We start from the raw sequence: 12,999 nt of genomic DNA, 5'->3' as shown, positions 1-12,999 counted from the left end.
CATCAAGCTCTGCAGAAGCCTGATAATGACCTTCAGGGATTGTGGAAGAGGGAAACATCTAAAACATGCAGGATACCGGCCCTCGAGTACCAGGATTGCCCAGCCCTGGGTTAGAAGTTGTGTAAATTCTGTGTAAGGTCCACTGTAAAACAGAGGCATAGAAGCCGGGAGTCGGACGTTCAAAGCATGTTAAGTTTCACTTTTGGTTTACGCCAGTTCCTCTACTCCTTGCACACAGTAAAGGACGCTGAAAAGCCAGGCTCTCATTAGCTAGCTGTTTAGCCAATCAGAGTCAAGACGATTAGCATGTTGAATATTCATGAGAACTGGAACAAATCGAGCTGAGTCTTCCAGCAGACTTTCAATAGCACGTTAGAATAGATGGAAAATTGGTAACCAAGGAATTTTTTTCCACAAAAAATGTTACCATGAGTCCATGGTAGAACTTCAGACATGACCACAAAAGTAATGAAATACATGTGGTAGGTCACCTTTAAAGACTAGACCTTTATGTGAGGTTTGCATCACATTTGTGATCCATAATCAGGGAAAGTTGGGAAAATAATTGCTATTATTTCCCATAAATGTGTGTGGAAAATAATTTGAACAATTAAAGTACATGTTACATGATGGTTGATAAGAAAGGATTTGGATATTTCAGCTTTGATGGTGCATTCAATTCAGGTGTTGGATGCTATTTTACTATATTTACTACTGTTGGTCCATGTATTTCACTCCTAGTCCTTCAGTGATGTTCTACCTGATTTAATTGACCTTTAAATATCAACACTATACTCCAATCCATTATGATCAGAAATTCTTACAGGTATAAATGTAATTAAACACAAAAATAACTCCATCTACACCTTTCCAGAGAGAACTTTCTGCTGCATCTCTTTTTTTTTTGTGCCAAATGAGGGTTTGTACCAGTGCAAAGAATCTGTACATCTGGTCTGAGGTATCTTATTTTGACACAATTGCAAAGAAAAAATAAAGACTATTGTGTCGCTAGTTATCTGTGACAACAACAACAACGTTAGCATCAGTACAATATACACAGATGTAAAGGAAAATACACTCACTTCAACCATTAAGGTGTATAAAAATTCAAATTTTAGGACAAACTACACAACAGAACACTATACAAATAAAACATAACAGTTATGGAAGATTATTTGTCTCTTGTTTTACCATTTTCTTTCATAAGGCGGCAGTATATCTGTACTGAGCAGCAGGAGGATGACGCATGAAGACACCACCCACCCAACATTTACATCCAACAACCAACGACACAGTTTATCACAATAAACACACAACCACAACTACAACACCAACAGTCTGATCTGAAAAGAACATAATGATCAAATTCTTCTGTTTAATGCTGAAAGTGATGCTGGTTTCAGGTAAAGAATCAAAGTTATTTTTCAAACCATCAAGGTGCTGTTGATATAGTTTCATTCTTGAAAGTGTAATGGATGTAGAATAAGATGCAGTAAAAAACTGTTGTCGTGTCTTTTTTCCAGGTTCTTCAGTCCACCAGAATCCACCTCATATTTACAAGAAACAAGGAGAAAAAGCTGAAATCACCTGTTCACATCAAAGCAATGTCTATACCCAAATCCTCTGGTACAGACGATCAAAAAACAATGAGCTGAATCTCCTGGGATATATGTCAGGCCAACCAATTTATGAACCTGGAGTGACTGAGCAGATAAGTGGAGGTGCACGTAAAGGTGAAACCTGCACATTAACCACCGAAGAACTCAGCCTGAACAGCAGTGCAGTTTACTTCTGTGCTGCCAGTCAACACAGTGATGTGAACTGCTGTGTCTCTGTACAAAAACCTCCTGTTTCATTTCTTTTTCATCTTTCTATTACAGCTCATACCCTGCACCTGTACTAACCCCATCACAGATTAAAGACTGGATCCTTATGTGAGGGTTGCATCACATCTGTGATCCATAATCAGGGAAAGCTGGGCTAATAATTGCTATAATTTCCCATCAATGTGTCTGAATATTTCTATTGTAGGGAGGACTTGCTCGTCTTAGAACTTCCCATAAGTGTGTGTGGAAAATCATTTAAAGGGTTAAAGTCAATGTTATTTCAAGGCTGATAAGAAAGGATTTTTGTATTTCAGGTTTCATGGTGCATTAAATTCAGGTGTTGGATGTTATTTTACTATATTTCCTAGTGTTGCTCCATGTATTTCACTCCCAGTCCTTCACTGATGTTCTGCCTGATTTAATCCACCTTTTAAACCAACACAGTGGACTTTGTCAGCCTTCAAACTCTATTTTCCAGGTCATTTTGGTGGTACAACTCACAATAGGTTCAATTTACATTTTTGTCGTCACTCCAGAGCGTCTGTGTTCCCTGCACTGACACTATGTAACTTCAGGGTTCAGGTCCAACGGTACCCCTACCCAAAAGGAACTACAAAATGTGACTGCTTTATGGAAAACGTCACTGATACGTCACATAATTAAGGGGCGCAGGTGCACAAAGTGACCAGCATTAAGGTGTTTGGTGTCCTGAACTTTTAAGTGTTCATGTTTGTTTTTAAGGCAGAAAGGAGACAAGCTCCAGGGGAATGTTCACTTCCAAACAGATTTTAAGGATTGTTGTGTCATGGGAGACTTAGAGGTATTAACATGTTTTAAGTTTTTCTTTATGACGGGAAATGCCAATTTTTCCTCCTGCTCTGCATTTGATGTTGTACAGAGATCGCAGACTATCTCACCAAAGGCTCCGAACATTATGTTGGGTGATTTTAATCATGTCTCACTGAAGCAGACCCTCGCAAATTTCTACCAGTATGTCTCCTGTCTTCCCTCAGGAAGTTTACCGGCATCAATGGATTGTCAACAAATGTGCAAGTATTATTGATATACAGATTTTACAACAGTTGTTACACACAGTACCATTTTTTTACTTTAGGGGGATACCGCGACCAAAAGTTCTGTGGTGTTGCTTTAAAATCAACTCAACTAAAATCCATTATAATCCGAAATTCTTGCAGGTACAAATGTAATTAAACACAAAAATAACCCCATCTACACCTTTGCAGAGGGAATTGTCTGATGCATCCCTTTAGCAAATCTCTTTTTTGTGCCAAATGAGGGTTTGTACCAGTGCAAAGCATCTGTGCATGTGGTCTAAAATACCTAATACTGAGAAAATTGCAAAAAAAAATAGTAAAAATGAATGTGTCGCTAGTTATGTTTGGCAACAACAGTAACAGTATCTGTGACAACAACAACAACATTAGCATCAGTACAATATACACAGATGTAAAGGAAAATGCACTCACTTCAACCATTAAGGTGTATAAAAATTCAAATTTGAAGGACAAACTACACAACAGAATACTACACAAATAAAACATAACAGTCATGGAAGATTATTTGTCTCTTGTTTTACCATTTTCTTTCATAAGGTGGCAGTATATCTGTACTGAGCAGCAGGAGGATGATGCATGAAGACACCACCCACCCAACATTTACATCCAACAACTAACGACACAGTTTATCACAATAAACACACAACCACAACTACAACACCAACAGTCTGATCTGAAAAGAACATAATGATCAAATTCTTCTGTCTAATCTTGAAAGTGATGCTGGTTTCAGGTAAAGATTTAGTTATTTTTCAAACCAATAAGGTGCTGTTGATATTTCATTCTTAAAAGTGTAGCTGATGTAGAATAAGATGCAGTAATAAACTGTTGTCATGTCTTTTTTCCAGGTTCTTCAGTCCACCAGAATCCACCTCATATTTACAAGAAACAAGGAGAAAAAGCTGAAATCACCTGTTCACATCAAAGCGATGTCTATACCCGGATCCTCTGGTACAGACGATCAAAGAACAATGAGCTGAAGCTTCTGGGATATATGTACACAAATCCCAGTTATGAATCTGGAGTGACTGTGCAGATAAGTGGAGGTGCACGTAAGGGTGAAATCTGCACATTAACCACTGAAGAACTCAGCCTGAACAGCAGTGCAGTTTACTTCTGTGCTGCCAGTCAACACAGTGATGTGAACTGCTGTGTCTCTGTACAAAAACCTCCTGTTTCATTTCTTTTTCATCTTTCTATTACAGCTCATACCCTGCACCTGTACTAACCCCATCACAGATCAAAGACTGGATCCTTATGTGAGGTTTGCATCACATCTGTGATCCATAATCAGGGAAAGTTGGGTACATCTAAAGGGTTAAAGTTAATGTTACTTGAAGGCTGACAGGAAAGGATTTGGATATTTCAGCTTTGATGGTGCATTAAATTCAGGTGTTGGATGTTATTTTACTATATTTACTTGTGTTGGTCCATGTATTTCACTCCTAGTCCTTCACTGATGTTCTACCTGATTTAATTCACCTTTTAAACCAACACAATGGACTTTGTCAGCCTTCAAACTCTATTTTCCAGGTCATTTTGGTGGTACAACAACTCACAAAAGGTTCAAGTACACGTTCGTCGTCACTCCAGAGCATCTGTGTTCCCTGCACTGACACTATGTAACTTCAGGGTTCAGGTCCAACGGTACCTCTACAAACAAGGAACCACAAAATTTGACTGCTTTATGGAAAACATCACTGATACGTCACATACTTGAGGGGCACAGGCGCATGCAGTAACGAGCATTAAGGTGTTTGGCGACGTGAACTTTTGAGTGTTTATATTCATTTTTAAGGAAGAAAGGAGACGAGCTCCAGTGGAACGTTCACTTCCGAAAAGATTTTAAGGACCGTTTTGTCATGGCTTTCACTGACATGACTCACTGAATGGGACCACAACTCCACTCTCGCCATTAACAGCTTTGGGACCCCCTTCTGACTGAACCGTAATACTGAAGTGTTGGGTAAAACACAGGGAGGTGGGGTCTGTCTGTATATTAATGAACGATACTGCAGCTCTGTTATTATCTGAGAACGAATCTGGACACCAAACACTGAAAATTTGGCAGTATCGTTGAGCCCGTTTCACCTACCCCAGGAGTTCCCTCCAGGGCCGGAAAAAAAAAACATCCTGTCCCCACAAATTAAAGTCTGCAAAGTTTCAGGAGGAAGGGAAAAGGTAAATGAGCTTAAAACAGCTGGGAGACTTCGAGGTATTAACATGTTTCAAGTTCCTCTTTATGAAGGAAAATTCCGATTTCGCCTCCCGCTCTGCATTTGATGTTGTACAGAGATTGCAGACTATCTCACCGGGGGCTCCGAACATTATATTGGGTGATTTGAATCATGTCTCACTGTGGCAAACCCTCGCAAATTTCTACCAGTATGTCTCCTGTCTTGCCTCAGAAAGTTTAAAGGCATCAATGGGTTGTCAACAAATGTGCGAGTATTACTAAGATGGAGATTTTACGACAGTCGTTACACACAATACCGTTTTTTGGCTTTAGGGGGATACCGCGAGTAAAAGTTCTGTGGTGTTGCTTTAAAATCAACACTATACTAAAATCAAATTATAATTGGAAATTCTTGCAGGTACAAATGTAATTAAACATAACTCCAACTACACCTTTCCAGAGGGAACTTTCTGTTGCATCTCTTTAGCAAATCTCTTTTTTGTGCCAAATGAGGGTTTGTACCAGTGAAAAGCATCTGTGCATCTGGTCTGAAGTGTCTTATTTTGACACAATTGCTAAGAAAAAATGAAGACTAATGTGTATGTGTAGGTATAAATGTAATTAAACACAAAAATAACTCCATCTACACCTTTCCAGAGGGAACTTCCTGCTGTATCTCTTTTTTTGTCCTGAATGAGGGTTTGTACCAGTGCAAACCATCTGTACATCTGGTCTGAAATATCTTATTTTGACACAATTGCTCAGAAAAAATGAAGACTAATGTGTCGCTAGTTATGTGTGACAAGAACAACGTTAACATAAGTACAATGTACACAGATGTAAAGGAAAATACACTCACTTCAACCATTAAGGTGTGTAAAAATTCAAATTTGCAGAACAAACTACACAAGAGAACACTACACAAAAAAACATAACAGTAATTAGGGCTGTGCAATTTATTGAAATTCAATTACGATTTTGATTATTACACACAACGATTAAAAAAATTACAAGCTTTATTTATGTTTAAAGAATATATTTTACATTGTTTTACAAGAAAAAATAAACAACTTTAAGGTTAACAAATAATCGTTTGTAATAATTGTGATTTCACTTATTGTTAAAATAATCGTGATTATTGTTTTTTCTATAATCAAGCAGCCCTAACAGTACTGGAAGATTATTTGTCTCTTGTTTTTCCATTTTCTTTCATAAGGTGGCAGTACATCTGTACTGAGCAGCAGGAGGTTGATGCATGAAGACACCACCCACCCAACATTTACATCCAACAACCAATGAGACAGTTTATCACAATAAACACACAACCACAACTACAACACCAACAGTCTGATCTGAAAAGAACACAATGATCATATTCTTCTGTTTAATGTGGAAAGTGATGCTGGTTTCAGGTAAAGATTCAAAGTTATTTTTCAAACCATTAAGGTGCTGTTGATATAGTTTCATTCTTGAAAGTGTAGCTGATGTAGAATAAGATGCAGTAATAAACTGTTCTCATGTCTTTTTTGCAGGTTCTTCAGTCCATCAGAATCCACCTCATATTTACAAGAAAGAAGGAGAAAAAGCTGAAATCACCTGTTCACATCAAATTGACAGCTATGACCGGATCCTCTGGTACAGACGATCAAAGAATGATGAGATGAAGCTCCTGGGATATATGAACTTTAAATATCCAAACCCTGAACCTGGAGTGACTGAGCAGATGAGTGGAGGTGCAAGTAAAGGTGAAACCTGCACATTAACCACTGAAGAACTCAGCCTGAACAGCAGTGCAGTTTACTTCTGTGCTGCCAGTCAACACAGTGATGTCAACTGCTGTGTCTCTGTACAAAAACCTCCTGTTTCATTTCTTTTTCATCTTTCTATTACAGCTCATACCCTGCACCTGTACTAACCCCATCACAGATAAAAGACTGGATCCTTATATGAGGTTTGCATCACATCTGTGATCCATAATCAGGGAAAGTTGGGCTAATAATTGCTATAATTTCTGTTATGGAAATGTTCAACTGATAACCCACACACAAAGAGGAGGAGAGAAAGTTAGAGTTAAAGTAAATAAATGCATTTATTGAGAAGTCAATCACAGAGAAACTCTGTAAGTGAAGTCTGATTAAACAAGAGAAAACTAAAGATTATATAGAACCAAATCCAACCCCCTCAAACTATGATGTCATTCCTTACGTACATCGTACCACCCCATACTACTCCTTCTCTGCTCCGTGAAGAGGTCATGATGACCTCTTCACTCTAACCTTGCTTGGATCCAATCTGGAGTGCAGGCAACATCCTCTATCTACACATTCAGACATTTAGGTGTTTGGGTTTTAACTCAAGGCAAGAACTCCGTTCCTGGGTTGGGGGTGTTGCAGAGTGGTAAACATCACACATAATGAATAATGACTCAGCATTAAAAGAAGATGTACTAACAGTATAAAATATAAAGAGTATAAAATATAAAAAGTAAATTTTTCCACCACATTTCCCATTAATGTGTGTGGAAAATCATTTAAAGGGTTAATGTTACTTGAAGGCCGATAGGAAAGAATGTGATTATTTCAGCTTTGATGGTGCATTAAATTCAGGTGTTGGATGTTATTTTACTATATTTACTAGTGTTGGTCCATGAATTTCACTCCTAGTCCTTCAGTGAAGTTCTGCCTGATTTAATCCATCTTTAATATCAACACTATACTACAATCCATTATTATCAGAAATTCTTGCAGGTACATATTAAGGATGTAAACAATTAATCGACTATCAATTAATAAATGAAAAGAATTTGCTCGATTAAATTACAGTAATTGTCAGATAAATCCCCTTTTCCATGGTGGTATGTGTGGTGTTGACAGTAGGGGGCGCCACTGCATAAACTAGGCTTCATCGCTGAGGTTGAATATTGGTGGGAGTTGTAAACCTATCCACATCTGTTTGAAGGCTGCCAGCTCGTCCACGCTGCAACGACACAATCTGGAAATGCCCATTTCTTCTAAACTGCCCCTCTTTAGAGCCATTTATTTTACTGAATTTCTCTGCAGAATTTATTTAGTTCTACTCCATAAATGTCATTGTCTGTACTGGATCCAATGGTTCAATAAATCATCCATGAAAAAATATGACATGATTTTTTCATGAAGTATAGAAACATTTAGCTTTTATTCTTTTAGACCCTATTGAAAAAGAAATTCAGGTTCTTTGGAAAATCACCACTTATCAATGAATCATTAATCGTTCGACAAGGTCAACCAACTAATGAATTAATCAATAATTTACATCCCTAGTACAAATGTAATTAAACACAAGAATAACTCCATCTACACCTTTCCAGAGGGAACTTTCCACTGCATCTCTTCAACAAATCTTTTTTTGGTGCCAAATGAGGGTTTGTATCAGTGCAAAGCATCTGTACATCTGGTCTGAAATATCTTATCTTGATACAATTGCAAAGAAAAAATACAAATTAATGTCTTGCTACTCATCAGTGACAATGTTAACATAAGTACAATGTACACAAATGTAAAGGAAAATATACTCACTTCAAACATTAAGGTGGATAAAAATTCAAATTTGCAGAATAAACTACACAACAGAACACTATACAAATAAAACATAACAGTAATGGAAGATTATTTGTCTCGTTTGTCCATTTTCTTTCATAAGGTGGCAGTATATCTGTACTGAGCAGCAGGAGGATGATGCATGAAGACACCACCCACCCAACATTTACATCCAACAACCAACGAGACAGTTTATCACAATAAACACACAACCACAACTACAACACCAACAGTCTGATCTGAAAAGAACACAATGATCATATTCTTCTGTTTAATGTGGAAAGTGATGCTGGTTTCAGGTAAAGATTTAGTTATTTTTCAAACCAATAAGGTGCTGTTGATATTTCATTCTTAAAAGTGTAGCTGATGTAGAATAAGATGCAGTAATAAACTGTTCTCATGTCTTTTTTCCAGGTTCTTCAGTCCATCAGAATCCACCTCATATTTACAAGAAACAAGGAAAAAAAGCTGAAATCACCTGTTCACATCAAATCAACAACTACGATGTAATCCTCTGGTACAGACGATCAAAGAACAATGAGATGAAGCTCCTGGGATATATGTATGTCAATGCAAACACTGAACCTGGAGTGACTGAGCAGATAGGTGGAGGTGCAAATAAAGGTGAAACCTGCACATTAACCACTGAAGAACTCAGCCTGAACAGCAGTGCAGTTTACTTCTGTGCTGCCAGTCAGCACAGTGATGTGAACTGCTGTGTCTCTGTACAAAAACCTCCTGTTTCATTTCTTTTTCATCTTTCTATTACAGCTCATACCCTGCACCTGTACTAACCCCATCACAGATTAAAGACTGGATCCTTATGTGAGGTTTGCATTAGAGCCCGACTATATGCCGATTATAGCATATCACCAATTAATCAACATCGGCCAATATGTAGCCGATGTGGCCGATATAACTTTTTTTGCTGCGCTGAGATTCTGTCACTTGCTGCTCCTGTGTGTGTGTGTGTGTGTGTGTGTGTGTGTGTGTGTGTGTGTGTGTGCTGCCCGGAGAATAACAGGAACCTTAAAGCAAGTTAGTTTCACTTGCACTCGTGCTCGGACAATGACGCTATCACCCCCCCACACACAACCACATAATCACGGAGCTACCCCCCCCACGCGCTCTGCGCTCTGACGAGGATGGACCGCTAAAACCGCCCCCCACCCCCCACCCCCCCATCTTATGAAGTATTCACCCCCCCACACACACCCATGTCCATGCACTTCATTCTGCCAGCAGGCCTGGGTGATAATAGTGTAGGGGAGACTGGGGACAGTTGTAACACAGGTCAGTTGTAACTCTCGCAATTGCTCCAATCAGGAACAACTTAGGATTCACTTAATTCACTCTGCACATGCTCAGTTTAGTCCTTAGTCCACATAACAAGTTGTGGTGCCATGAGGCAAACACATCAACATCTGTGAGTAAAAACTTAATTGTGTGCTACGTAATATTTTTTGCTCTAATTATTTTTGTGATTGCATAGTTTGCATTTGAAAGTTGTGTATATTGTGAGTTGAGTTATATATGTGAGAGAAACACAGATTTATGCAACTGTTTATCCACCTGTCTACAATTATCTAATATAAGATTATTATATCCTGTGTAGATCAGTGTTCTTAGTTCATATATCGACCAATACATTAGTTACTGGCCAATATTGGATACCGGCCGATATATTGGATATCGGCTTTATTTAGCCCCCAATATCGGTATCAGCATCAGCCCCAAAAATCCCATATCGGTCGGGCTCCAGTTTGCATCACATCTGTGATCCATTTCTTTTTCATCTTTCTATTACAGCTCATACCCTGCACCTGTACTAACCCCATCACAGATTAAAGACTGGATCCTTATGTGAGGTTTACATCACATCTGTGATCCATAATCAGGGAAAGTTGGGCTAATAATTACTATAATTTCCCATTAATGTGTATGGAAAATCATTTAAAGGGTTAAAGTCAATGCTATTTCAAGGCTGATAAGAAAGGATTTGGATATTTCAGCTTTGATTGTGAATTAAATTCAGGTGTTGGATGTTATTTTACTATATTTACTTGTGTTGCTCCATGTATTTCACTCCTAGTCCTTCACTGATGTTCTGCCTGATTTAATCCACCTTTTAAACCAACACAATGGACTTTGTCAGCCTTCAAACTCTATTTTCCAGGTAATTTTTGTCGTACAACAACTCACAAAAGGTTCAAGTACACATTCGTCGTCACTCCAGAGCATCTGTCTTCTCTGCACTGACACTATGTAACTTCAGGGTTCAGGTCCAACGGTACCCCTACACAAAAGGAACTACAAAATTTGACTGCTTTATGGAAAACGTCACTGATACGTCAAATACTTGAGGGGCACAGGCACACGCAGTAACCAGCATTAAGGTGTTTGGCGTCCTGAACTTTTGAGTGTTTATATTCATTTTTAAGGAAGAAAGGAGACGAGCTCCAGGGGAATGTTCACTTCCGAAAAGATTTTAAGGACCGTTTTGTCATGGCTTTCACCGACATGACTCACCAAATGGGACCACAACTCCGCTCTTGCCATTAACAGCTTTGGGACCCCCTTCTGACTGAACCGCAATACTGAAGTATTGGGTAAACACAGGGAGGTGGGGTCTGTCTGTATATTAATGAACGATACTGCAGCTCTGTTATTATCTGAGAATGAATCTGGACACCAAACACTGAAAATTTGGCAGTATCGTTGAGCCCATTTCACCTACCCCAGGAGTTCCCTCCAGGGCCGGAAAAAAAAAAACATCCTGTCCCCTCAAATTAAAGTATACAAAGTTTCAGGAGGAAGGGAAAAGGTAAATGAGCTTAAAAAAGCTGGGAGACTTCGAGGTATTAACATGTTTTAAGTTTCTCTTTATGAAGGGAAATTCCGATTTCGCCTCCCGCTCTGCATTTGATGTTGTACAGAGATTGCAGACTATCTCACCGGGGGCTCCGAACATTATATTGGGTGATTTGAATCATGTCTCACTGTGGCAAACCCTCGCAAATTTCTACCAGTATGTCTCCTGTCTTGCCTCAGAAAGTTTACCGGCATCAATGGGTTGTCAACAAATGTGCGAGTATTACTAAGATGGAGATTTTACAACAGTTGTTACACACAATACCGTTTTTTGACTTTAGGGGGATGCCGCGAGCAAAAGTTCTGTGGTGTTGCTTTAAAATCAACACTATACTAAAATCCATTATAATCGGAAATTCTTTCAGGTACAAAGGTAATGAAACACAAACATAACTCCATCTACACATTTCCAGAGGGAACATTCTGTTGCATCTCTTTAGCAAATCTCTTTTTTTATACCAAATGAGGGTTTGTACCAGTGCAAAGCATCTGTGCATCTGGTCTGAAATATCTCACTTTGATACAATTGCAAAAAAAAAAAAAAAATTAAAATTAGTGTGTCACTAGTTATCTGTGACAACGTGAACGTAAGTACAATATACACAGATGTAAAGGAAAATACCCTTACTTCAGCCATTAAGGTGTATAAAAATTCAAATTTGCGGAATAAACTACACAACAGAACACTATACAAATTTTTAAAAAAAAAAAGTACTGGAAGATGATTAGACTCTTGTTTTTCCATTTTCTTTCATAAGGTGGCAGTATATCTGTACTGAGCAGTAGGAGGATGATGCATGAAGACACCACCCACCCAACATTTACATCCAACAACCAACAACACAGTTTATCACAATAAACACACAACCACAACTACAACACCAACAGTCTGATCTGAAAAGAACACAATGATCATATTCTTCTGTTTAATGTGGAAAGTGATGCTGGTTTCAGGTAAAGATTCAGAGTTTTTTTTTTCAAACCATTAAGGTGCTGTTGATATCATTTCATTCTTGAAAGTGTCGCTGATGTAGAATAAGATGCAGTAATAAACTGTTCTCATGTCTTTTTTCCAGGTTCTTCAGTCCACCAGAATCCACCTCATATTTACAAGAAACAAGGAGAAAAAGCTGAAATCACCTGTTCACATCAAAGCAACAGCTACAACCAGATCTTCTGGTACAGACGATCAAAAAACAATGAGATGAAGCTCCTGGGATATATGTACGGCGATCCCAGTTATGAAGCTGGGGTGACTGTGCAGATAAGTGGAGGTGCACGTAAAGGTGAAACCTGCACATTAACCACTGAAGAACTCAGCCTGAACAGCAGTGCAGTTTACTTCTGTGCTGCCAGTCAACACAGTGATGTGAACTGCTGTGTCTCTGTACAAAAACCTCCTGTTTCATTTCTTTTTCATCTTTCTATTACAGCTCATACCCTGCACCTGTACTAACCCCATCACAGATTAA

General features: G+C 38.5%; 1 gene segment (V, D, J or C); it reads left to right on the top strand.

Moving 5' to 3' along the window:
• Window positions 1-12,397: 12,397 nt before the first annotated feature.
• Window positions 12,398-12,999, top strand: LOC115413199 (T-cell receptor beta chain V region C5-like). The segment is given in 3 exon segments: window positions 12,398-12,481; window positions 12,604-12,914; window positions 12,961-12,999. Coding segments are annotated over 3 exon segments (396 nt in total).

This window comes from Sphaeramia orbicularis, chromosome 22 (assembly GCF_902148855.1).
Source record: "Sphaeramia orbicularis chromosome 22, fSphaOr1.1, whole genome shotgun sequence".
Taxonomy (NCBI): Eukaryota; Metazoa; Chordata; class Actinopteri; order Kurtiformes; family Apogonidae; genus Sphaeramia; species Sphaeramia orbicularis.
The sequence above is the reverse complement of the archived record's forward strand: the minus strand, read 5'-3'. Positions and strand labels throughout refer to the sequence as shown.